Source organism: Eurytemora carolleeae, unplaced genomic scaffold (genome assembly GCF_000591075.1).
Source record: "Eurytemora carolleeae unplaced genomic scaffold, Eaff_2.0 scaffold108, whole genome shotgun sequence".
In the NCBI taxonomy this organism is placed as follows: Eukaryota; Metazoa; Arthropoda; class Copepoda; order Calanoida; family Temoridae; genus Eurytemora; species Eurytemora carolleeae.
This window is the reverse complement of record NW_019396160.1, coordinates 535,772-562,293: the sequence shown is the minus strand read 5'-3', so window position 1 is coordinate 562,293 and position 26,522 is coordinate 535,772. Positions and strand designations below refer to the sequence as shown.

At 32.5% G+C, this 26,522-nt stretch overlaps 3 protein-coding genes across 11 annotated transcripts in view; 2 read left to right on the top strand and 1 right to left on the bottom strand.

Annotated features, from left to right (window-relative positions):
- Positions 1–3,777: 3,777 nt before the first annotated feature.
- LOC111696788 (buccalin) overlaps positions 3,778–26,522 on the top strand; it is a 33,133-nt gene continuing 10,388 nt past the window's right edge. The window contains exons 1-2 of the mRNA XM_023466525.1: positions 3,778–3,802; positions 7,707–7,742. The gene's annotated coding sequence lies outside the window, so the exon portion shown is untranslated. The remainder of the gene's footprint in view (positions 3,803–7,706; positions 7,743–26,522) is intronic.
- Positions 9,744–16,910, bottom strand: LOC111696787 (uncharacterized). 8 transcript variants are annotated; one of them, XR_002764157.1, is made up of 12 exons: positions 16,730–16,907; positions 16,490–16,542; positions 16,186–16,276; positions 16,008–16,048; positions 14,991–15,629; positions 14,440–14,863; positions 14,284–14,333; positions 14,118–14,208; positions 13,506–13,546; positions 13,200–13,284; positions 10,219–10,293; positions 9,832–9,844 (listed from the first exon to the last, which is right to left on the bottom strand). XR_002764157.1 is itself a non-coding variant. In XM_023466521.1 (11 exons), exons 1-11 carry the CDS (start codon positions 16,795–16,797, stop codon positions 9,781–9,783), a joined length of 1,548 nt encoding a protein of 515 aa, XP_023322289.1. In that variant the 5' UTR covers positions 16,798–16,910; the 3' UTR covers positions 9,744–9,780. The 8 variants fall into 8 exon arrangements, 5 of the variants coding, with proteins under 5 accessions (XP_023322289.1, XP_023322292.1, XP_023322287.1 ...); XR_002764156.1 differs by having other exon boundaries at positions 13,200–13,277; XM_023466521.1 differs by lacking the exons at positions 13,200–13,284; positions 13,506–13,546 and having other exon boundaries at positions 9,744–9,844; positions 14,991–15,392; positions 15,441–15,629; positions 16,730–16,910.
- LOC111696786 (sericin 1) lies at positions 18,446–23,921 on the top strand. 2 transcript variants are annotated; one of them, XM_023466518.1, is made up of 10 exons: positions 18,446–18,549; positions 18,659–18,844; positions 19,083–19,140; positions 19,235–19,267; positions 19,420–19,469; positions 20,021–21,274; positions 21,408–22,520; positions 22,866–22,995; positions 23,356–23,526; positions 23,595–23,921. In XM_023466518.1, exons 1-10 carry the CDS (start codon positions 18,487–18,489, stop codon positions 23,663–23,665), a joined length of 3,129 nt encoding a protein of 1,042 aa, XP_023322286.1. In that variant the 5' UTR covers positions 18,446–18,486; the 3' UTR covers positions 23,666–23,921. The 2 variants fall into 2 exon arrangements, with proteins under 2 accessions (XP_023322286.1, XP_023322285.1); XM_023466517.1 differs by having other exon boundaries at positions 22,857–22,995.

Below are 26,522 nucleotides of genomic sequence, written 5' to 3'. Positions count from 1 at the left end.
TATTGAACGGAGTTGTTAAATCCTCAAATATTACATGAGGAAATGGTTGAAACAGCAGAGAGTCTATTTATTGAACAGAGTTGTTAAGTCCTCAAATATTACATGAGGAAATGGTTGAAACAGCACAGCGTCTATGTATATTGAACGGAGTTGTTAAGTCCTCAAATATTACATGAGGTTGAAACAGCAGAGAGTCTATTTATTGAACCGAGTTGTTAAGTCCTCAAATATTACATGAGGAAATGATTGAAACAGCAGAGAGTCTATATATTGAACTGAGTTGTTAAGTCCTCAAATATTACATATGGAAATGGTTGAAACAGCACAGAGTCTATATATTGAACGGAGTTGTTAAATCCTCAAATATTACACGAGGAAATGGTTGAAACAGCAGAGAGTTTATATATTGAACAGAGTTGTTAAATCCTCAAATATTACATGAGGTTGAAACAGCAGAGAGTCTATTTATTGAACCGAGTTGTTAAGTCCTCAAATATTACATGAGGAAATGGTTGAAACAGCACAGAGTCTATGTATATTGAACGGAGTTGTTAAGTCCTCAAATATTACATGTTAATAAATTGTAAAATCATATTACACAGGCTTAAATATGTTCAGTGTTTTGAGAGCTTTAAATTGCTCTGTATTCAACATATACTTTATCTAATGCTTTACAACTTCATAATAAAAGATATAAACACTCCCTTTTTATTTAGAAAACAGTTTGAACAATTTGATTTTGCAATTCAGTTCCTTTGTGAATTAAGGAAAGGGGGGGGGGGTGTAAATGAGTAATCCCGAGCAAGTATTTAATTGAGGAGAGTGAGACCTTACGTCACGTGACAGGGAGTTTATCTCAGACCAAAGCAAAGTTATAAAAAGTACATCGTTAACTGCTGGAAACAAAAATGATAGTATGCAATTCTGTCAATCAAGAAAGAAGCTGGAAAGCTTATCTATCTAAAAAGTGAATAAATGTGTTAAAATGTAAAAACACTCCTTTTTCCGAACTGTGTCCAAGAATAAGATTAGCTGAATCTGGTTCCTCTTGATATGAATGGTTTACCCTGGAGAATAAAATTTATGGAGTATATTTGAAAGTGGTCAACCTTGAAATCAACAAGAGAACAGTGACGATCATAGTTCCAGTAAAACAGAAATAAAATACTTTTAAAGGGACTGTATATGAGTAACTTCAAGTGACTCTCCTTTCATAGAGGAGAATGTATGATTCACAAAGAGTTTATCTGATGAAGAATGACATGAGATCCTAAATATTTAATTTGCACTTTTATCACATTTTTTTCCACATTCAATTAAAATCTTGAAGTCACAGTGCGCTCAACAAATGAAGACTTTTAAAATGGCTAAGAAAAAAAATTGGTGGGGTTTGAAAATTTAGGGAAAATCAATAAGAAAAATGATTATTCTAGCTTTTTGAGAAAAGTTATCTTTTTTATGGATCTACTTGTATGAATTCCATTGTGTTAGTCTGTTCATTTAAAGGCAAGATATAGAACATTTTTTTAGCGCTACAATATGAAAAGAATAAAATTTTTACTCCGACAAGAAGTATAATTCTTACTTTCATGTATCATGTTTATGTCCAAAGATAGCAATAAAGTTTCTATAAAGTTGTTACCGAATTAAATATCTTAAATCCTGGATGAATATAAGTGATTGTAGTATTGATAACGTTAGTGAGGGGGGTTAATCAGGAGGCGCAAGGGGGGGGGGGAAGGATATTGTAGAAAAAACCCGGGATTTTACTCAAGATCCTTAGATATTACTCCAACCCTGTGATTTTACTCCAATCCTTGGATTTCCCTCTAACCCTGGTATTTTACTTCAAACCTGGGATTTAACTCAAAATCCTGGGATATTATTCCAACCCTGGGATTTTACTCCAACCCTGAGATTTTACTCCAAACCCTGGGAGATTTACTCCAAATCCTTTGATGTATTACTCCAATTCTGTGATTTTACTCCAAATCTTGGATTTTATTCTAACCCTAGGATATTACTCCAAACAACGGGATTTTACTCCAAAACCTGGGATTATACTCAAAACCACGGGATTTACTCAAAACCCTGAGATTTTATTCCAAACCTTGGATTTTACTCAAACCCTGGGATATTAATCCAACCCTGGGATTTTACTTTAACCCTTGGATATTACTCAAAACCCCGAGATATTACTCCACACCCTAGGATGTTACTCCAAACCCTAGGATCTATTACTCCAATCCTGTGAGTTTACCCCAAATCTTGGATTTTACTCTAACCCATGGGATAAATTACTCCTAACCCCGGGATTTTAATCCAAACCCTGGGATTTTACACACAACCCGAGGATAAATTAATCCAACCTTAGGATTTTAAAATTCGGTGATGGCAATGGCCCAAACCTCTGTAGAGTAAAAAATTAGATGTTAGTTCAACATTTTACTGAAAACATATTAGGATTTTACTCCATTCCCTGGGATTTTGCTCAAAACCCTGTGATTTTATTGCAAACCCTGAGATTTTATTCCAAACCTTGGATTTTATTCCAAACCCTGGGATTTTATTCCAAACCCTGGGATTTTGTTCCAAACCTTGGATTTTATCCCAAACCCTAGGAAATTACTCCAAACATAGGATTTTACTCAAAACCCTGTGATTTTATCCCAAAGCCTGTGATTTTACTTCAAACGCTGGGAAATTACTTCTACCCCATCATCATCATTTAAATTGTATATATTTTGGCAGTGACGTCATTGACGGAATTTGAATGATTTTAACTGAAAATATACTTGATGAATCCAGGTATTTAATTAATTTGGATTATTTCAAACTAATCATCAATTCTCCAAAATTGAAAATATGTAATAGATAATTGTTTTATGATTGATGAGTGGTCTGGCAAGGAATCATTATTATTTGTAGAACTCAAAGATCCCTGTTATTTTTTCAGAGACCTCTACTTTTATTATTCACCCCAAGATTTTCATGAACACAACCCTATCTATATATAAATTTGGCTTGTCTGTTTGTCTGTTTGTTTGTTTGTACCCAATAAACGTCAAAACGGCTGAACCGATCGGGCCCAAATTTTTTGTGGGACATCTAGGGACACCAGGGAAGGTTTATGAACGATCAAAATTTCAAATATTTGTCTCCATCAAAATTCGATCTTCATTAAATTTTTGAAAATTTTGAAAATCCACGAAATTTTTTGTGAAAATCCGCAAATTATTTTTGTTTTGTTTTACAATGTACACAAAGAGAACATGTTCACAATTAATTTAGAAGATGGGCGCGAAGCGCCCTCTAAGGCTAGTAATTTCAAAAGAGAGCTCAATCTTCCACTTGTATGGAAATCTGCCTCCTCCATAGTTAAAATTGTAGATCCACATAATAATTTGGATACGATCAAATTAGGTAAAAGGGGCATTCCAAAAATGTCTCCAAATGTAATGACGTCTTCTTTAATTTAATGTGAAGAAAAATAAAAAGAATAAAATTAAATGATTCAGTCTCAGCTAAAATTTGAATTAATCATCAGGTTACAAGATTGCTTTAGAAAAGTGGGTAAATATCTATTGACAAATCTAAAAAGCATGGGTTTTGTATTTGTTCGTACAAATCAAAAAGTGGCACGAAGCGGCAAAGATTGTACAAACTGTTTTTATTTCTCTCCAATTGCCTCCGTTGAACGCCAGTTCTCTAACCTCCCACCTTCTCTCTTCAACAGAGTGTTGTTATAAGGATCGGAGAACCAGGATTCCGTCATATTACTCTGGACTACCGGAGCACACAGGCAACCATTCTCTCAACCATTTTCTTAACTATTCTCTTAACCAAACTTTTAACCATCCTCTCAACCATTTTCTCAAATACCCTCTCAGCCGTTCTCTCAACTATTCTCTCATCTATTCTCGTCAACTATTCTCTCAACCATTCTCACAACCATTCTCTCAACCATTCTCACAACCATTCTCTCAACCATTCTCTCACCCCCTCTCTCAATCCTTCTCTCAACCATTCTCTCAACCATTCTCTCAACCATTCTCTCAACAATTCTCACAACCATTTGCTCAACTATCTTCTAAACCATCTTCTCTCAACCATTCTCTCAACCATTCTCTCAACCATTTTCTCAACAATTCTCTCACCCCCTCTCTCAATTCTTCTCTCAACCATTTTCTCAACTATTTTCTCAACAATTCTTACAACCTTTCGCTCAACTTTCTTCTCAACCAATCTCACAACCATTCGCTCAACCATTTTCTCAACCCCTCTCTCAATCCTTCTCTCAACCATTTTCTCAACCACTCTCTCAACCATTCTCTCAACAATTCTCACAACCATTTGCTCAACTATCTTCTAAACCATCTTCTCAACCATTCTCTCAACCATTTTCTGAACCATTCTGTTAACCATTTTATTTAGTCTTTGTGCCATTTTCTTACATTCTTGCAATTTCTTCAACCATGAAAACCCCTCAGTTTGTAAAACATTCGTAACAACTAGCTACTACCTATTACGGTATTTAAACATTTTACATCCAGGCTCTGAACTAGTTTTATGTTGGGATCAAGTCTTTCAAACATTTTCAAATTTTTCTAAACGGATCCTTGTTTAGAAACAATTGAACAAATCTTTACTCGATGTTAACTATTTAAAACTATTTTTTTTTACAAAATTACACATTTTTTTTTATATAAAATTACAAATTTACAAATTTTTTACAAAACGTTTTTCAAAATGTTAAGAATATTACAATTTGTTTCGAACACATAAATCATTCTTAATCTCAATCTAAGAACTAACTAATTTTTATTAATTTTACCCATTATTAGTAACTTTTTCCTTATTACCATATATTCAGTATTTTAAAAATAAAATGATATTTTTTAAAATAAATGTCTCTAATTTGAAGAGAAACACTAATTTTGGCATTTCTCTTCAGGTATTTTAATAGTACAAGTTTTGCAGTGCTCTGTTGTATAGCGAAAGTTACGGTTTCTTTTAATGCATAGCAAAAATGACGTGTTCAAAGTGTTGTGGCAAAAATGACCTTTTCAGTCTTTACAGCAAAAATAAACTTTTTAATTATTGAACAAAAATTACGTTTTAAATATATATATAATTATTTATTTGTTGAAACGGAAATCAGCCCCAGCGACTGAGCTCCAATATCCACCCTGTAAACTTTTCAATTTGTAGGTTTTAGCTTAATTCTGGATATTTACGGGAAATCAGACGGATTATAAATTTAAAAGTATTGGTTTCTGTTTTTAACGCCGTTTTCATAATCGGATGAGTTACACAAACCTTTTAGAAATATTTTTTGAAGCTCTTTCGCATGGTTTGAGTATTGCTGTTTTGACGACTAAAAATTGACTATCCTTCAATATATTTCTCAATACACTCAACTTTCTATAACTAAAACATTCTCGTTTATAAAAACGGTAAAGCTCTTTATACGGAGTTAAAAAAAACATCACGCTCAAAGTCAGTTCTACTGTTTTGTTAATTTTTACAGCTTGCTAGTTAGCTAGTTAGTTTTTTGATCATTCATTAGCTAGTCAATAAGTTTTTTTCTCGATCATTAGCTAATTAATAAGTTAGTTTCTCTATAATACATAAGCCTGTCAAAAACTTAGATTCTCGATCATCAGCTAATCAATAAGTTTGTTTCTCGATCATTAGCTAATTAATAGTTAGTTTCTCGATCATTAGCTAATTAATAGTATAGTTTCTCTATGCTTCATAAGCCCGTCAAAAACGTAATTTCTGAATCATTAGCTAATTGATAAGTTTGTTTCTCTATAATACATAAGCCCATTAAAAATGTAGTTTCTCGATCATTAGCTAAGTATTAAGTTTTTTTTTCGATCATTAGCTAATTAATAAGTTTGCTTCTCGATCATTCGCTAATTAATAGTTAGTTTCTCTATGCTTCATAAGCCCGTCAAAAACTTAGTTTCTCGATCATTAGCTAATTGATAAGTTTGTTTCTCTATAATACATAAGCCCGTCAAAAACGTAGTTTCTCGATAATTAGCTAATTAATAAGTTTGTTTTTCGATCATTAGCTAATCAATAAGTTTGTTTCTCGATCATTAGCTATGTAATGGTTAGTTTCTCTATGCTTCATAAGCCCGTCAAAACCTTAGTTTCTCGATCATTAGCTAATTAAGAAGTTTGTTTCTCGATAATGAGCTAATAAATAAGTTGTTTTTAAAAATCAATCAGAATCAGTATTCAGATGGTTAATTCGATTTTATGCTATTGTCTAGATACTTATTTAGAAAATTGTAACTCAGCTATGTAATAAATATTTATTAATTGTATTTAATGCAAATTTGCTATTATCATTTCCATATTATCCATTTAAAAATTTGGGTTACAGAATTTACCGAATTTTATATTTTATAATTAAAGTTATCCAGTACATTAAAAATGACGATTTAGATTTTTGAGTTTTTATTATTTTCTACCATTAAAAGTTGTTCAGAGTCTTCTACATTCTTTAATTCTATTTAACTCCAACAAGTCTTTTGTACTTTACAAAGAGTTACAATTAGACTTTTTCTATTCATCCACATATCTCATATATAAACTTTTTAAACAGTCAGACAGTTGGATTTTTTAGTTCTTGCATTTTCTATTCATCCACATATCTCATATATAAGCTTTTAAACAGTCAGACAGCTGGATTTTTTAGTTCTTGCATTTTTCAAAAATAAAATTACTTTTTTGAAGTCTCTAAAAATAAATGATTTACGTGGTTTGAGATTATAAATAGTTTTTTTTTCGGCTAAAATGATGAATGGTTCAATGCCAATATTTCCCCTACATTTCACACGGAAATTTGAAAATCTTCAAACTCTGGTTTAATCGAGAGGAATAGTTTCATGTTGAGTACCAAGCAGGGGAAACATAGCAACATTCAGCATAAACTCTTGTCTTTAAAGGAACTGTAGTTGTAATTTAAAGTGACCTTCTGTTGATAGGGTGGCATGTCCGGTTCACAAGGGTACCATTAAAAGCTTTGTCTGATCAAGAATGATTAAATGATTGTTTATTAACATATTCAGTTGGACTTAATATGTAAGCAAATATTTAAAAACATTACACTTAAACTTTGGTTCTTCTTACCATATAATCCTGATGTAAGAACTCCGATAGATGCAATATTTCTACCATTGTCAATATAAATTACAAATCTATGCATAACGAGGATTAATTATTTACTTAGAAAATGTAGGAAGCATTTCTTCTTTCATACTGAAAATTGTTCAATTTACACGGGGCATGACAATAAACATAACATCCAAGACTATTTTAGAACGTTTTTCCACAGATAAGAAGAAACCCTCTTGTTAATAATGATAAAGATTGCATTACAAACATTTCTTGCATGCCTTCAAGTTCATAGCTCACGTTTATCTTTAGAAATCAACAGTTTTCATTGTGGATATCAAGTTATTAGGAGTTCAGCGTTGTCTGAAAAAGTGCCAATCTCGAGTCAAAGATTCAGAGTGCAATAGAATAATTCCGCGCTAGAATAAAAATGAAAATTATCCATTACCCATTAAAGACGATCTTACCGTGACTAGATTAAGTTTTTAACCAAACAAATTGAACCTTCTGACCCCCCCCCCCCTCCAATTATCTGTGGTTAATGATGGTCTCAGATGAATGGTTTGATTTAGTTAAGAAAGAAGACCCTGGTTAAACGTCTACTAAAGGTAAGGAGAAGGAATCATCTTTCAATCAATTTAACCCATTAGTTCAATCCTAGTTTATTCAACAAACATTATCTTTTTTAAGGAGCACCTGCATATACAAAACGTATCATCAAAAAAACATATTCCACAAAACATCAAAACATAACACAACATATTTTCTACAAAACAAATCATCAAAAAACATATCATTGCACATTTTTAGTTTTTCTTGATTAAAAATCAGGTTATTTAAAATTTTGCAAAAATTTTTGCATATTTGAAATGGCATGGTCAAGGGCTTTTCAAAAATGTATAATTTGTCATTTTTTGGACAAATTTTTTTTTGCAAACATTTTACTATAAAACTGGATTTTTCGATAAAAAATTCAATTTTCCCGAATTTGCAATTTTTTTTGCAGATTCTAAAAGTAGAGCACAAGAGCTTTCTAATGATGTATCATTTGTCATATTTGGACATAAAACATGGGATTTAGAGGGGGGGTCAAATTGACCCCCCCCCAGCGTATCCTGGTTTTCAAGTACCCCAGCGGGGATAGGGTTAAGACGCGGCTCAAAATCATTAAATTCGGACTCAATATGTTTTGATATCGTTTTAATATATTGTGATTTGACAGGTTTCGTACTGAAATGTTTCGTTTCGTTGGGATATGTTTTGTGAAGACAAGTTTTGTACCTGCTTCATATATAAACATTGTAAAATTAAAATAACTATTTTAAAATTTTCACAACATTGTGAATGTCGTCTTTGATTAAACACAGTTTGCAGTTTATTGCACAACAAAGAAGGGCTGTGATGTATATCCACCAAATCATTAACCTCGTAGTTTATAAATTTAAAATGTCAAGTTTATAAACAACCTATACAATATTTTAATTGTAAAATTTTTATTACAATACAAATCGTTTTCTAGGTTTACTCGGTATATTTAAAAATAACAATACAGATCGTTTTCAAGGTTTACTCGGTATATTTAACAATAACAATAAATGGCGTTGGGACATTTTATACACTATAGATTAATGAAATGAGAAGTTCTAGTGCTTACAAATTCTAAAAAACTTGTTTAGTTAGTATATAAGATATATATATACTTAAGCATTGATACGAGAAGACATTGAAATGATAAGACATCTGACAGACATAGAACATGGCATATATTTATATTTTCTATCTGTTACACATGTAAGAAATTCAAAACATTCTTGTTACTTTAATCAGCTCGTTTTCCATATTTCTTTTCGGTAAAAAAGATTGAGCATTTTACGCATAAAGCAAGAATAGTTAGTAGTCAGACCATTTACCTGGAAAATTATATACACTTTATTATAGTGTAGAATAAATCTAAAGTTACTTGAATAATATAAAGCGTAACTTTGCTCTTATTGCGATAAAAACCATTAAGAGTTACCGGGTCGCAATGTAACAGTTTCATACGATTTAGTTTTTTTAAATAATGCTACAAATCTATATGGGTATAGTAAATATGTATATAAACTTTGCACTCCTGTAATTTTAGTGAACGCTGCGTTTGACCTGCTTGAGAACAAGAATTATCTAAATCTGGGAAAACTTGCCATTTTTAGAAGCTTCTCAGTCTTCACTTTTTAAAAAGAAAATTCTTTTTAGAAACCAATTATTTTACTAAAAAAAGTTTATTCTTCAAAATGGTGTGTTTAGTACATTATGGAAATCATAATATTAAGTATCCATTAGTACGTATTTTTAAGTCACAGCTTTGAAAACACTTAAATTTTGTTTGAGGTCGTCCTCATTTTCTTCTTTTATACGGAAACCTTTTAACGTTCTTTTTGTAAGGGCATTCAAAATATAGTCCACAACGAGGTGTTTTCTAAAAAGTTTGAGTCAAACTTCCTTAACATATAATTATTTCTGAGTTGCGAAATAACTTGTTCGCACATTATAATTCAATACAATACAAATAGTATATAACATAGAGAATATATTTATTCGAAGACAAATAAATAAATTACATAGGTTGTTATCATTTATAAAAAAAAACACCAAGAATATGAGATATCAAAAATGAAAAATAAATCGAAAAATAGAAAATAATATTCCGAAGAACCCGTTGCCGCCGAAACTGAAATAAATTTAATATTTAGGAGAATGTCAACGTAGTTTTAACTTTTTAAGTGACCCCACATTTATAAGATAATTGTCTGAGCATGAATAAAGAAGAAATCCTAGTTTTTCTGTTTGAAAATAAAAACTTCATAATTGCGGTTTCTGCGTAAAAGTTAATTGCAGATTTATTGAAAGAATTCATGTCTTTACAATTTATATATAAAGGACAATATGATTCTTCCTTCTTTCTTAAATAACGTTTATAGCGTGTTGTGGAGTCAGACGTATAAATCTTTAAACGGAGGATCAAATAAAGTTACAAACTATCTATATTATTCAACAAATGCTTTTAAAGAATAAAAATGATGTAAAAGTTAAAAAGATATTTACTGGTAATTAAGAAGGAAATGAACCACACTAGTGAGGATTTCAGTAAAACTTATTCCTCCACCACCTACAGCAGCACTGAAAACAATATCAATTAAAATTCTAGAAAAAGAATAAAAATATTTGGCCCCCCCCCCCCCCTACTCCGACAAATAAACCCCAATAGGGGAACCAAGAGGAACGAACAAACTAAACAAATATTTAACTAAGATAAGAAAAAAAATATTCCTAAACACTACAAAGCATATTTAAAAAACGTGTTTGTAATTGATTCTGAATTTCTCAATTTAAAGGATGATTAAGATGAAAATTGAGAATAGTGAATAATGTCTATGCATTGAAAAGATAACAGGAATGCTAAAAAAAATTTAAATCAACTTTTTTCAAGACCTTCTTTACTTCCTCATGCTTGATTTCCAATTACCTGAATATGTTTTAAAAAAAACTAAAACAAGAAGAATTTATATGAAGTTTAAAAGAGTTAAAAAATAAAATCCTAACGTTATGCTCGCCCTTTAATAACAAGAGTTTAAAAACTTTGTCTGTTCTTATTGAAAATATGTATATTTTTTGCTGCTGATTTTTTGCAAAAAACAAAGTCGATCAAATGCGCCCGATCAAATATTTAAAAACTTTCATAAAATCTAAAAAAACTTTTAGAAATCGCTAACAAAATGCTCTAAAAAACTTTTGAAATATCTGTTATTTTTAACAAAGGGAGGAACATATTGATATTTTTTAACAGAACTAAATTAAAATACACTTTTTCAGTGTCTTCTGAGGACATATTTTCTTTAGTTAAAAACATATTGTAGCGAACTACAGAATGTAAACAGTGTCTNTGATAGTGTCAGATGGTCACTTGATTTAATCGTTTACAATCGGTGGGGTAGTGATAGTGTCAGATGGTCACTTGATTTAATCGTTTACAATCGGTGGGGTAGTGATAGTGTCAGATGGTCACTTGATTTAATCGTTTACAATCGGTGGGGTAGTGATAGTGTCAGATGGTCACTTGATTTAATCGTTTACAATCGGTGGGGTAGTGATAGTGTCAGATGGTCACTTGATTTAATCGTTTACAATCGGTGGGGTAGTGATAGTGTCAGATGGTCACTTGATTTAATCGTTTACAATCGGTGGGGTAGTGATAGTGTCAGATGGTCACTTGATTTAATCGTTTACAATCGGTGGGGTAGTGATAGTGTCAGATGGTCACTTGATTTAATCGTTTACAATCGGTGGGGTAGTGATAGTGTCAGATGGTCACTTGATTTAATCGTTTACAATCGGTGGGGTAGTGATAGTGTCAGATGGTCACTTGATTTAATCGTTTACAATCGGTGGGGTAGTGATAGTGTCAGATGGTCACTTGATTTAATCGTTTACAATCGGTGGGGTAGTGATAGTGTCAGATGGTCACTTGATTTAATCGTTTACAATCGGTGGGGTAGTGATAGTGTCAGATGGTCACTTGATTTAATCGTTTACAATCGGTGGGGTAGTGATAGTGTCAGATGGTCACTTGATTTAATCGTTTACAATCGGTGGGGTAGTGATAGTGTCAGATGGTCACTTGATTTAATCGTTTACAATCGGTGGGGTAGTGATAGTGTCAGATGGTCACTTGATTTAATCGTTTACAATCGGTGGGGTAGTGATAGTGTCAGATGGTCACTTGATTTAATCGTTTACAATCGGTGGGGTAGTGATAGTGTCAGATGGTCACTTGATTTAATCGTTTACAATCGGTGGGGTAGTGATAGTGTCAGATGGTCACTTGATTTAATCGTTTACAATCGGTGGGGTAGTGATAGTGTCAGATGGTCACTTGATTTAATCGTTTACAATCGGTGGGGTAGTGATAGTGTCAGATGGTCACTTGATTTAATCGTTTACAATCGGTGGGGTAGTGATAGTGTCAGATGGTCACTTGATTTAATCGTTTACAATCGGTGGGGTAGTGATAGTGTCAGATGGTCACTTGATTTAATCGTTTACAATCGGTGGGGTAGTGATAGTGTCAGATGGTCACTTGATTTAATCGTTTACAATCGGTGGGGTAGTGATAGTGTCAGATGGTCACTTGATTTAATCGTTTACACGAATCTGGTAAAAAGTATAATTTATTTTGATAATTTCGAAAGAAAGTGTCAGGTAAAAGTATCCGGAAATTGTAGATAATTGTCTGAAAAGGAAATGTCAGAATTAATATTTTTTTCCGAAAAGTAATTGCCTTATTATAAGTTAATGAATTGTCCTAAAGACATCAAATTGTCGAGAACCAAATTGTCGAAAGGAATTGTCCCGAAGACAGCCAATTGTCTATAACTAAAATTTCCCAATAAGCAGTTCTCTTTCTCGAAAGGAATTGTCCCAATAAGTAATTCATTTTCTGGAAAAAAATTGTCCAAATAATAGCTAATTGTCTGGAAAGGAATTGTCCCAATAACAAATAATTGTCTAAAGCAAATTGTCCTAATTATCCGTCTACTTTCTGAAAAGGAATTGTCCTAAAGCCGATTTATTGTCTGGAATGGAACTTTCCCAATTAGTAATTTGTTTTCTGGAGAATTGTCAAGATAACTATTGTCAATAAAAAAATTGTCACAATTGCAATAATTAGTTTTTGGAAAGGAATGGTCCCAAAAGAACATGTCCCCCATTATGATAAAAATTATCTATCAATTTATTCGAATTGAAAAATTATCTACATCAGACAATAAAATTTATAAATAGCGAGCAGCGGTTGAACTAATTAAGACTCGTCATAATAACTACTTCTGTGATGCAATCTGGGCCACACTAGAGAAGCGGAACAACTAACCGTTAAGATCAATTACTTTTTGCTATTCTTTAATTTTAACTTTCAAATCGAATTTTTAACTCTTTGTTATAGAATCTTTTATCAATATCTTTAGATAAATATCAAATCGGAAAATAAAAAATATCTAAGTGAGCATCTTCACTTGTCACTACCCTACCTATATAATTATCCATCTATCCAAGAATATCTTCTATCCAGCCAAACAAAGACGACCCAGCTTCCTCAAGAAACCCACCTAGTAGCTTTCAATCTATTCCAACTATGGAAAATGACGTGAAAAATACCCAAAGCTTAATAAAACCATGAAAATGAAAACTATTTAAAAAATTTTAGAAGTAATGTGATATTTCTCGATTTAGGTTGACGGACGAAATGAAGTTGAATTCAATTTTGAAAGAAATTGAAGAATTAAGAAAATTTTTATCGCAAGGATTGATTTACAAAATAAATGAAAAAAAGCTTCCTTGATGTTCGTCTTCCATGTTTTGGAAAGGACGGGGTTCACTGTAGTAAAAATATTTTGTTAAGTTTTAAAAACTTTTGCACTTTTTTTCTTCTAACCTCTACCAATGACCGGTGAACATCCCCCTCCCCCCTCCTCATACTACCCTTGATCAATTGATCAATCATTAAGAAAAAATAATCACCATCTAATTAAACTTGGCATGTTCTTTACAAATCTCATCAAATTCAGACATTATCTTAATTATTCTGTCATGTACATTTTATCAGAATTATAATTTGTTTTGCACATAGGATCTGGTTTGAAAAATCAATACATGACTGTCCAAAAAACAAAATAAATTAAGTTCTTTGTAGTTGTACAATATTACAGAAAGCATATATGTTATCTTTCCGGATTATTTCGGTAACTATACAACATTCTATACACAAAAAAAATCCACAATAAAACCGTTAAGTTTTGGTAGCAAACAATCCAAAGTATGATTTCGAAATTTAAGGATTAAAATTTTTTTGCTGCTTGGCAAAAATGTTTCTAGCAAATCAGCTGACTGGAATTGAAATGACATATCATTTAAAAGTACATATGAAAAAAGAGGTATTGGACGCCTACTTGTTATTTAGTATAGTTGTAGTTTGCTCAAAGGTATGATGTTCCTCTGTAAAAACAGGGCTAGGTCGGAATACTCCTGAGCTTGAGGAACCTTGAAAATGAAATTATTATTTTAAAACAATTGTCTTTTACAAGGAAACTATCATTAGATGGTTGCACTTCATACCTGGACTTGTAAATACACTGCTTGGGCTGAAACCTTCACTTGGGCTTAATCTAAAATATGTTTTTGAATTTAGAAAATCCGCATAAAGTAGAGAATGCCAACAAAATAGAGAGAAAATATAACGTTATAAAAATGTATAAGATGCTAAAAACTAACCTAGAACCTAGTGACACTCTGTTCGGTCCACTTTGTGTGTTTCTTCTTGAGCCCTGAGTGTTTACAATTCGTCCATCCCTATCCTCTGTTCCACTAGTTTCCTCGGAGTCTTCTATCGTCCCATACATATCTTCCGTTTCATCCATCTTCTTAGGTTTTTCCAAATCAGTCGCTTGCCGAGAATCCTTTATGGTTTCACTCATATCATTTGTTCCATCTTGTTTTTGGGACTCTGGAAATTCTGTTGATTCCAAAAGTTTAATATCAACATCATCATACTTGCTACTTCTGGCACTTGACACATCAAGAGGACTCATGGTAACATCATGTTGATCCATCATATATATATAGTGAGCTGCACCAGCATCAACAACTTCAGTGCTGTCTTTTTTCTTCTTATTATCATCAGTACCTAGATACATTTCTGGAAATAAGAAAATTGTCTCTTGAAAAAAATGAAAAAAATTTCAGAAACTTGTTCATTAACTTTAAAAAGAACTTAGCTCCTTTTATAATATACTCATAAGCTTAATTTATTCCAAAGACCTTACTTGTAGTTGCAAGAGCAATATCTGTAATTGAATCTACAGAGTTGTGCGCTGTTACAGAGAAATCTTCTTCATTTAATGCATCAATACTTTCATCAGCATAATCTTCAGAGGTTTCTGGACCAATTTCAATATTTTGGTGTACTTCACTAGTAATATTGAATTGATCATTTACAGCTTCTGATTCTGTTTTTACAGTGGTTGATTTTGATAGGTCAGAGTTTTTAGAAGTCTCATCTTTCAAATCTAATGCCTCTGGCGTTGATGGATTGGAATGTTGGTCACTTTTACTCGTGGACAAAGAGACAAGTGCAGAGTCAGTTAAGAGCACTTGATCTTCTTTTGTTGATGGATTGGAAATCTGGTCACTTTTACTCTTGGACAGAGAGACAAGTGCAGAGTCACTTAAGAGCACTTGGTCTTCTTTTGTTGATGGATTGGAAATCTGGTCACTTTTACTCTTGGACAGAGAGACAAGTGCAGAGTCACTTAAGAGCACTTGGTCTTCTTTTGTTTCATTAGAATCCGATTCCTTATGGGATTCAAACTCCTTTGCAAGATCCTGGATTGGTAGAAGATTGGATTGATTTCCAAACCCAGGTTCATCAGATAAATCCAATTCAGCTTGTCTTAGTCCATTCTCTGAATTAACCCGGAGAGTTAGAAAAGAGCTTATTTTAAAAACAGGCACAGACATAGAAATGTTAATTGATGTTGGGGAACTTTCCTGAAGGGCATTTACCTAAACGACAATTTTCCAAATGCTGTTTTCCAAGTGGCAACTTCAAATGTTTTAGCTGCAGCGCTTGGTGAAAGGCCAAGAACTGGCAAACCGTAATCTAATTTCCATGGAATTTTTTCCTCTTTTAAACAATATTGATATTGAAAAATCGCCCTTTGAGAAAGGAATCATTTGTGACAAAGTTTATATTTGAAATATATGCATCTTTTTGATTTGGTTACTTAGGAAAATCTCAGCACCTTTCAATAAAAAAGTTAAGAGCTAAAAATGTGTATTACCATTCACTGTTGAGTAAATGTGTTTCATCAAAACACTACTCCTAAACAAAATATACTGTTAAACATTTTTTTTAAATTGACAAATGAGGATGATGATTTTATATTTTTATCACTTTTAACAGATTTTTAGAAATAAGAATACACAAATTTATAATTATTTTAATTCAAAAATACTTGCCCATGAATATTTTTGTCATTGTCTCCTGAAAGTTTACGTTTCTCATCTTTAAAATCATTGAATAGCTTCCGTACAATAGGAACTTCAAACCCTGAATAGGAAACTGGTTTCTTTATAATTAATTAAAGAGCAAATAACAATTGCCTGTTGTTCTCTTATAGATTTAAATAACAAACCAAAATATTTTTAAATTGATTATTATATTGAAAAGAGGATCATTAATAAATAGAAGATTGTTTGAGACACAACTAGCTCAACCATATTTTAGGACAACATTTTTTTTTACAAAATTACAATATTAAACCTGTGAATCTAGAACTAGAACTTTCTTCTCCAACTCCTTGTGAAAAATCCAATCTGAATATTTAAGTTATCTTTATTAAAATATCGTCGACGTCCTACAGTGTTGAATCCCCCCCCCCCTTAAGAATAAGTGTAGATTTAATGCCTGTAAGAAGTTTTTGTGGGGGCACTAGGTCACGCCCCCCCCCCCTCCTCAGTTAAGGCCCTGTAATCGGTTTCAAAAAGACAAAAATAAAATTACCTTTCATCTAGGGGTCCTCCTAATAATTGACAAACACACAACATCGTCAAATAAATACTTAACATCATTTTAATCAATTCTTAGTTTTTAATAAGTTCACTCAAATTGTTGACACTTTCGTAGTTTTCTCTCCGAGGATAAGTTTACAAATGTACTGTCAAGAGCAAAATACAAATGTTTAGTGTTTACAATAGTTCACAGTATACACGTTACTTTAATCTGAATACTCTATTCAAAACATAGAGGGGTTGAAACACTTAACTAGGATTTTTGGATTTCAATAATTTTTAAATATTTTTTTATATTTTTTTATTGTATCATACATTTTTTTTGCCTAAACTGTATATTGTAAAAATCTAAAATAGATAATCTTTAAACAGGCCCGAAATTTAAAAGAGTATCGTTGGAAAAAACTGCCGAGTTTCCTTTTTGGGGTCTTAAAATTTGTGTAGATTTTGATTTAAGAGATTCGAAACAAATGTGAATATAAACAAACTGAATAAAATGATATTTAATAACAAAAATATTGATATTCACAAAACTGCCTAACCCCATTCGTGAAACCCGGGTTTTAAAACTGGTTTTCAGAACGATACCCTGTCTTAAGTTTTGGGCTCAGAGGTATAGTCCATGTTAAAACTGAAATCAGCGGTATCTTACCTGTTTTCAAAATAATTGATATCAAGAGTAAACCATTTTTTAAAATGATTTTTTTCGATTTAGAAGAAACAATATTGCCAAATTTACTAAATGAATTACGTAACTTATTATTACAAAATGCAAGTATTGTATCAGTTCACCCAACCCCCTCCCACCCTCCTTCATATACTCAACTCAATATCCTTTTATGCTATCATAACAGTTGAATGTGGATTTCCTTCAATCTTATTTTCTCTTTTATTTGATTTCCAACTTCTCAAAAATCCCTTTCTTTAAGTTAAGATTGAAAGCATGTCTTGAATAAAAAACAGTTTATTTAGACATTCACTTTACAAGTGTTCCAATTTTTTCTTTTTCTGTTCTTGAGAAATATCTTGGAATACTGCAAGTTGTTAATATTAATTACTTTTATCCCACCTTACCAGCTAAATGATAACAAATTCAAGCTATTGTTTGTTGTTCAACAAGAAATAAGTAACTCTTTTAGTTACTATCTAACTTTATGTGATTTTCTGTATAACATATAGAGTAGACAGAATCAAAAGATATTTTTAAGCATATTTAATACATATTTAGATGTGTTATCATGAGGATGGGGGGGGCACATAGATTCAGCCTGCTTATAAACAGTCTCATTAATTTTTAAGACAGTGTTGACTTTGAAGTGTCGCAACACCCTAAGCTTAGATTTTACCGCTCTAACTCACTTATGCTGTAGCCCTTTACATGTACATTTTAGCACTGTAAAGCGCACTTGTTGTTAGTTTTGGTTTCTTAGAAGTAATTTTCAAAATTAAGCTTGAGAGCGTCAGACCATTAAATGGCAGTGAGGGAGGGATTCTCTAAAAAAAATTGACCTACTTTGGCCATTGTTTACAAAGTATGATATTGAGAGAAAGCATATTCTATCAACACAAATATGAGGAACTCTATTTTATACAAATGTGTCTTATTTTGAGGAACTATCTCCTTGGTTCAAGGTCAATGTTAAGCCCCTGAAAAGTTATTAGAGGTTTGAGAATACATAGTATTTGTGTACATTTGTACTTTACTCTCTAATCTCAGTTAATGAAAAGTCTCTAGCAAGAAAGTTAAACATGAGGGAACTTGTACTAATCTTGGTGATTGTAACGGTTGTTAGAAAATCTGCATTGGAAAAGGAAGCTTTTTAACGTTCATATTGAGCCTTTACACAAGAAGTTTATTCATTTTAAAAAGGAGATGGAAAGTTTTTCAATATTCTTAGTTTAAAAGCTTCTTCATGTTAAGTGGGAAGGTGGGGGAAATCCTCACCTAGTCTCGGCCTTGAGGAAAGTCTTAAAATCCGGCGAAATTCATGATAGTGATCAGAATGCCCTGAATCTTGGAGCAAGGTTACGGAGTCGACGTGACCTTTCAGAAACGACAGCTGAACCATCTTTCTTCAAAAATATCCTCTTCACGAAAATTAAAAAGGAAACTATGGGTTTTAATGAAAATCAATTTTGTTTTACACTACAGTAATTTACTTGATGTTTTGTCAGTTTTCAGTATTTTTCAATGAGACAATGATTTTTATAAACTTCCCCCCAACCCATTTATAAAATGTTTCTTAATCTTTCTTGAATTCAGAAAACACATGTATGCTTGAGATAAAAACGTTCATTTTATAATGATTGTAATGAAAAAGGAAATTACTCCATAATTTCTAAAGATGGCCGAGATAATTGATAAAAAAGCAAATTTCTACTTTCATAAATTCCCAAGTGCAGGTAAGCATAAACTTTTAATATTCAGGTAGGGGGGGGGGGGGGTTTTCAGAAGAATTTTGAATCATTTATTAATTTTTTATTCGTTTGTTACTAGGAACCTACTATGGAGACGAAAATCCAAATGAAGGGATTTAAAAATGTTTATTTAAACTTAATTTAATGTATTTAAAACTTAAACAATAAAATTCAAGAAACACTACTTCATTATTTTTCTTTAAAACTTTCAATTCAAAGTTTTGAGTTTTCCAACAGTGTTCAATTTAAACATTTGATGAATAGGGGAACCCTATCCCTGGGCTAACAGTGAAGGATACATCGGTGCACAAAAGGAAGATTTTTTTGAGAGAGAAAATATTATTTTTTTGAGAACTCAAGATTTCATAAATCTCAGTTTTTATTAATATTTATTCCAAAACACTTGCTGATTTAAATGATTAAGACTGAAGTTTCTGAAACAAAATAAGGGGTTTCCACAAAATATGAGAAATCAGAGACGATTAAACAGTATTCATTCAATCTTACAATTTACATTTAATACGTTTACTGTTACTTTCTTAAATCAGTTATTATCCATAATAGACTAATAGACTATTATAGTCATTGACTTTCAAGCCATATCTTTATGGGTAACCCTGTAAGTATAATTTAAAGATATATTATCTTTAGATATCATTCTTGAATTTTATCTTTTATTTGAATTATCATTTTTCCAATTTATAAGTATTTCAAGAAAATTTAGACACATTTTATTTTGACGTTTAAAAAGTTTTTAAAATATTTTCAAATTTCGTTGAAAATAGTCTAAGGATATATTTTGTGTCTTTTTATTTTAATTATTAAAAGATGTTAACTTTCTCTTAAATAAAAGCTCTTTTTGTAGAGCATAGCTAACAGCAGTCCATACACTACTCATTCCAGCAGCTTTGAGAGTTCAACAGCTGGTAGTTCAAATTCAGGCTATTCAGGCAGATCAGGCAGACATTCATCTAAATATTCAACTCCAAGCAATAGCTACGAGCATTTAGGCAGCTCATCAGACAAGCAGTTCAGTTATGCTTCAGGTTCCAGCTTTCCTTCTTCATATACAGGTTCCTCTTCATATTCAGGTTCTTCTTCAATATCTCCATTAAGCTTCTCTACATCATCGATTCGTCCGTCTTCAGATTCAGTGTTTTCAGGATTCCTCCCCTCGGCACCAACAGAACTATACAACAAAATGGCAGAGTCCGTCAAAACATTTCTGTCGTATCCAATGGGTGGTCCGAGCGCTGACAAATATCCTGTTAACTTTTCAAAAACATCTTCATCATCAACATATCCTGGAAGCATACTTACAACCCCATATTCAGGAACAAGCTCATCCCCCTCTCCTTCCTCATCATTTAAAGCACCAAGTTCTACTTATACTCCATCAGCAACATATAGAGGATCAAGTTCTTCATATTCTCCTAAAGGATCAAGTTCTTCTTACTCCTCTGCAGGATTAAGTTCTTCTCACTCCTCTGCGGGATCAAGTTCTTCTCACTCCTCTGCGGGATTAAGTTCCTCTCACTCCTCTGCAGGTTCAAGTTCTACTTATTATCCAAAAGGATCAAGCTCTTCTTACGCTCCGGTAGGATCAAGCTCTACTTACACTCCTGTAGGATCAAGCTCTTCTTACGCTCCTGTAGGATCAAGCTCTTCTTACGCTCCTGTAGGATCAAGCTCTTCTTACGCTCCGGTAGGATCAAGCTCTACTTACACTCCTGTAGGATCAAGTTCTACTTACGCTCCTGTAGAATCAAGTTCTACTTATGCTCCTGTAGGATCAAGTTCTACTTATGCTCCTGTAGAATCAAGCTCTTTTTACTCTACTGCAGGATCAAAAGGTACTCATTACCCTTCTTCATCATTTTCAGGATCCAGCACTGTTTATTCTCCTTCATCATCAATTATAGTAGCATCCTCTTCATCAATGCCTTCTGCATCCGATACTAACATAAAATCACTAAGCCCTTCATCATCTTCAACAACAACAGGATCAAGGTCTTCTTTCTCTTCACCTTCAGATGTAATAGGGCTACCATCCCCCCAAGCTGTAATCCCAAGTTCTCCTGAAGCCACAAAAGAGAGTGGAAAAATATTAATTCCCGAGGTAATCTGTTTTTTAGGGAACAAGTTATATAAGGGGAGGGGGCCGGGGGGAAGTTCAAAGTAAGACGAAGGTCATGATTTGATTCAAAGTTAGTTGTTGTCCATTAACTTATTTTATCAAATAAATATTTCAGAACCTTGCTGAATTTTGGGATTTACGTGAACAGCTGAAGGAGATGATTGAAATGTTGAATGATGATTTACCTGACGAAGAACTGGATGCAAGATATAAAGGTTTAGATATTTTAACTCAAGGATTAAATGGATCCACTCAAGGATTAGATGGATCCACTCAAGGATTAGATGGTTCCACTCAAGGATTAGATGGATCCACTCAAGGATTAGATGGATCCACTCAAGGATTAGATGGATCCACTCAAGGACTTGATAATTCTACTCAAGGATTAGATGGATCCACCAAAGGATTAGACGGATCACCTCAAGGATTAGATGAATCGGCTCAAGGATTAGATCGATTGGCTCAAGGATTAGATGAGTCGGCTCAAGGCCTAGATTTGATAACTCAAGGATTTGATGAATTAAGTGATGGAGAAGATGACTTAAATCTAGGTCTAGATGCATCAACACAAGGAACAGATTCAGAAACCCAAGGAGTAAATGAATGGACTCCTGAAGAAGATATTTTATCGGACAGATTCAAGTTTTTAATGAACTCTGCAGACTCCATGGACGAAAAAATAAAAAATTTAATCAGCTCTCTACAAACACCTAAATCTATCCTTGCTTCAGATACACCTACAGGGGGTATAAACCCTGATTCTATTCTACAAAGGTTAAATTTTAGAAATGTTAAATCTAGACTTCAAACCATTTCTGGTAACAAAGAAGAGTCGGCTGAACTTCTGAATGATTATGATCAAGAATCGAACAGAATTGTAAAGGAAAACAATTCTCCCGCTGGCTTAGGTCCAAGAAATCTAAATACTGTCACTGGTTCTTTAGCATATGATTCTTCTCCTAATCCTAATTTAAGTAAAATTGAACAGGTCTCCATTAAAAACCCAACCATCATCAGTTCAAACTATAAACTTCCTCGTACTTTGGTTAATCTTGAAGAAGCATCACTTCTGCAACCATCAATGAATGAAGAGAAGCGTCAGACTGAGCCTATATCCGGCAATACCAGGAGTAGAAACCAGGGGGTTATATTTTTCCCACGAACAGCTCCTGAATATGTTGAATATCCTGCTCAACCTTTGACTGGACGTCTTGAGGATTTAACTCAGGAATTGATTTATCTGATTCTTCAGGCAAAATAATTCCATTCATTTTCATATTTTTTCATTTTCATATTTTTCATTTTAATATTTTTTCATTTTCATATTTTTTCATTTTCATATTTTTTCATTTTCATATTTTTTCATTTTCATATTTTTCATTTTCATATTTTTTCATTTTCATATTTTTTCATTTTCATATTGTTTCATTTTCATATTGTTTCATTTTCATATTTTTTCATTTTCGTATTTTTTCATTTTCATATTTTTTATTTATGTTTGCCCTTGCCAGATAAAAGTTAAGAAAGAACAATTTAATTTTTAGTAATAATAAATCAAATAAAGGAAGCTAAGGAAGTTTCTGGCTTATCTCCCAAGTTCTCTGCGTTCCCTGCATTATCTGTAGAACTCCGTAATGAAGATAACTCTAAAAAAAGGAACAATGATGCTCCACCATCTTTAGATAGATCTAGCACAGAAACAGGTTTAAGAGTATTTTTGGTACATGTTATAATACTTTTCAAATGCTGATACTTCCCAAATTCACAATTTCCCAAGTGGCAACTTCTCAATGCAATTTACAAAGCGGCAACTTCCCAAGTCTGTCCTAGCCGCAGCGCTCGCCCCCCCCCATTGCAGCCCTTGGCGCCACAGAAGGCCTATTCTGACCTTTGGGAAATGCAGCTTGGGATATTTCACATTTGGGAAGTTTCCACTGTTGAAATTGTCGCTTGGGAAGTTGCCTTTTGGAGAATGACTTTGGGATAATACCTATTCTCTGTAAGCAGCTACACTTGTTGTTCTTTAATTTTACTATTATCAGACTGTTGACTTGAATTTTCAGGAACAAGGAACGAGGACGAATCTAGAATCCTTTCCAGAACATTCTTTCCAGATCAGCAAGGCAGACCTTTAGATCTGAATCAATCAGCTAACTTGAGAATGACAGCTGATGAATCAACTGATCCTCAAGACATCTTTGCTCAACCGGAAAGTCCAGCTGAACAAACAAAAGGTAAAATATTCAAACTGCAGTCTCTGATCTCTGATCTCTGAACTCATCTTAACATTTTACTTTTTCAGGTGTTCTTGCATTACTTGTTACAGATGAAAACAATAATCAATTCCTTGTACCAGCATCAGCGTTGAAATAATCAGTTCCTTGTACCAGCATCAGCGTTGAAATAATCAGTTCTTGATACCAGCATCAGAGTTGAAATAAACAGTTCTTGATACCCGAATCAGCGTTGAAAATAACAGTTTCTGGCTCTTCACCAGATTCAGAATCATTATTTCCGAATCTATAGTGTCATCAGTTCTTAAGCAATAATTTTGTAGAAATTTTTTTTCCCACCATTTATGTATTTTTTATTTTCAAAAGACTCATATTAATAAATATTTATAAATTGATATTTATCGAATTCTAGTCGGAGTGCCCCGCGTTGCCCAGGTCTACATTATTATTCATAGTCATAGTAATTCCCGCAGTTCACCCGCGTTTGGTCTTAAATTTTGATTTTAGTCCCCGTCGTTGCCCGTGGAATTAAAAAGAATTCCCTACTTTTTAGGCCTTTTTTGAACCTCCAGGGTTCTCTCAAAATATGTCAGCCAACTTGGTTCAGCTGTTAGGCCAGCTACAGCTAGCTTATAAATATACAAATATATGAGCGAAGAGCTTTATTATGTAACGTTTTATAATTTTTTGCATCTCGAAAGATCATTAGAATTGAATATTCGTATGAAAATTCTTCCTATAATAGCATTCGAATATCTGTTTTCTTGTAATTGAACAAATGAACTTGTGGTTTATTTTAATTCCATTTAGATTCATTTTCTCTTTTTTTTAGATAAAGGGAAGTTAGTTTTAAATACATGTATTTTTAGTATTAGTATTGGACAACATCCATTCATCATAAACTAATTTTTTCCTTAAATCTATTATATTTCAAAGCAACATATGTTTGTTGAATAAATTTGACTAGAGACGTGAACACTACCTAATAGATCCCGATTTTTCCTTAGGGGTGGCGTTGATTATCTAAAATCTATAGTAAAATAGAAGTATCAGAATCTGATTCTGCGGCCAGATTTAATAAATAGCGAGAAGTTATTGAACTACGTAGACTTCAGTTCAATCACGTCTGGCTAAGTTGAAGTTAAACTTTATCTACGCAGTTCAACTACTTCTTTCTATTCTTAAAATGTCATCCCTGTTATAGGTCGCATTTGAGCAAACAGCAAGAAAATCAACTGTATGGTTAATTGAACTATACTTCTAATAGTTCAACTATGTATGGTTAATTGAACTATACTTCTAATAGTTCAACTATGTATGGTTAATTGAACTATACTTCTAATAGTTCAACTATGTATGGTTAATTGAACTATACTTCTAATAGTTCAACTATGTATGGTTAATTGAACTATACTTCTAATAGTTCAACTATGTATGGTTAATTGAACTATACTTCTAATAGTTCAACTATGTATGGTTAATTGAACTATACTTCTAATAGTTCAACTATGTATGGTTAATTGAACTATACTTCTAATAGTTCAACTATGTATGGTTAATTAAACTATACTTCTATAGTTCAACTATGTATAGTTGAATGAACTATACTTCTATAGTTCAACTATGTATGTTTAAATGAACTATACTTCTGGAGTTATTTCGGCTAGAGCAGGGAAGAAGGAATATAGTGTGTCCCAATAAACATGGGAATTCAGTGACGAATTCGATATCGTCTTTAGATATTTCTTTGATTTAGTATAGTGATACCTACTAAGAAAGATGTAATCCGTATGATTTTCGTCTGCTACGTTTTCAATTTGTTTGTTCACGTTTTAACTGCATACTGTTGTACTTAGTAAAAAAGAAAATTACAGTATACAAACAGAGTAAACTTGTCCGTCTTCACTGTTCATCTTGCGGAGACATTATAGACACATCTTTACAACCATTTCCCTTTTTCATAAAATAAACTCTAGCAGACTTTATAATATTATGACTTTTGAAATCAGGTATTACGATGCTAATTCATATCAAAGAAGATACCAAATTCGTCGCTTAATTCCCATGTTTATTGGGACACCCTGTACACTAAACAGAGTTGTACCACGAAAAATGAACAGCAATTATCAATGAAGGTCGTCTTTGAAATTTGAAATGATTTGCTGCATTATTCGTAAACCTAATTTTAGAAGTAAAATTCTGAAAACCCCTATAGCCTTGGAATTTCCATAATGTGGTCTGCCTCTTTTGTGTTTTCAATATTATTATACCATCTTATATTTTTATAACCCGTGACGTGTAAATATATATATCTAACCTTAACACAGTTCTTGGTTGCAATTTTTTTCCATTGCAAGTACTTGTTCTCTAAATCTTTCTGATCTTAGTAAAATGTTTGTTAAGAAATAAATGGAATATTTTGATGTCCCATTGGACCATGCATGGAAAGTTCCGGTTTTACAAGAACTTTTAAATACAAGAACGAATAACTTAATTGATCAAGGATTCGATGATTACGTAATAACTGAAATGAAAAATATTTTATGTAATAAGTAATGCTCAATGTCGCCTATTTGTGCCTTTTTAATTTTTGAAACCATATATTTAAATTATTCAAACTACACACCATTTATATATGTATTTATATCTTTGTGTGAATAAATCTTTCTAATAATATTCAATTACAGTATTGAATATCTGCTTACTTTTATTAGACTAATTAAAACTGATGATAAGCGTGTGATTGACATTAACCATTGATAGATCTTTGGAATTAAAAAACTGTTACCACCCATTATGATAATTGACTGAATGGACTATAACTACCTTCTAGGCTATACTACAGTTATAAGTTAAGCAGGAAGGTTTAGACAGATTATAGTTAATCAAGGTTACCTAAATGAATTTTTACACAAATACAAGAGACAAGACCTGTGGGAACACGATCTAATTTCTTTGCAAGTTCTAGAACATGTACATATTGTACAGTGGGACCA

Excerpts from the sequence above, each read along its gene's own strand:
- LOC111696787 (XM_023466519.1), bottom strand. The coding sequence starts at position 16,797 with ATGATGTTAAGTATTTATTTGACGATGTTGTGTGTTTGTCAATTATTA. Across the intron at positions 15,630-16,007 it reads CATTTACTCAACAGTGAATG|AGAATGGACTAAGACAAGCT; the intron begins GTAATACACATT and ends GGGTTAATTCAG. Across the intron at positions 14,209-14,283 it reads CAGTGTATTTACAAGTCCAG|GTTCCTCAAGCTCAGGAGTA; the intron begins GTATGAAGTGCA and ends TTCATTTTCAAG.
- LOC111696786 (XM_023466517.1), top strand. The coding sequence starts at position 18,487 with ATGAGGGAACTTGTACTAATCTTGGTGATTGTAACGGTTGTTAGAAAA. Across the intron at positions 18,550-18,658 it reads GAAAATCTGCATTGGAAAAG|TGGGAAGGTGGGGGAAATCC; the intron begins GAAGCTTTTTAA and ends CTTCATGTTAAG. Across the intron at positions 21,275-21,407 it reads GAAAAATATTAATTCCCGAG|AACCTTGCTGAATTTTGGGA; the intron begins GTAATCTGTTTT and ends TAAATATTTCAG.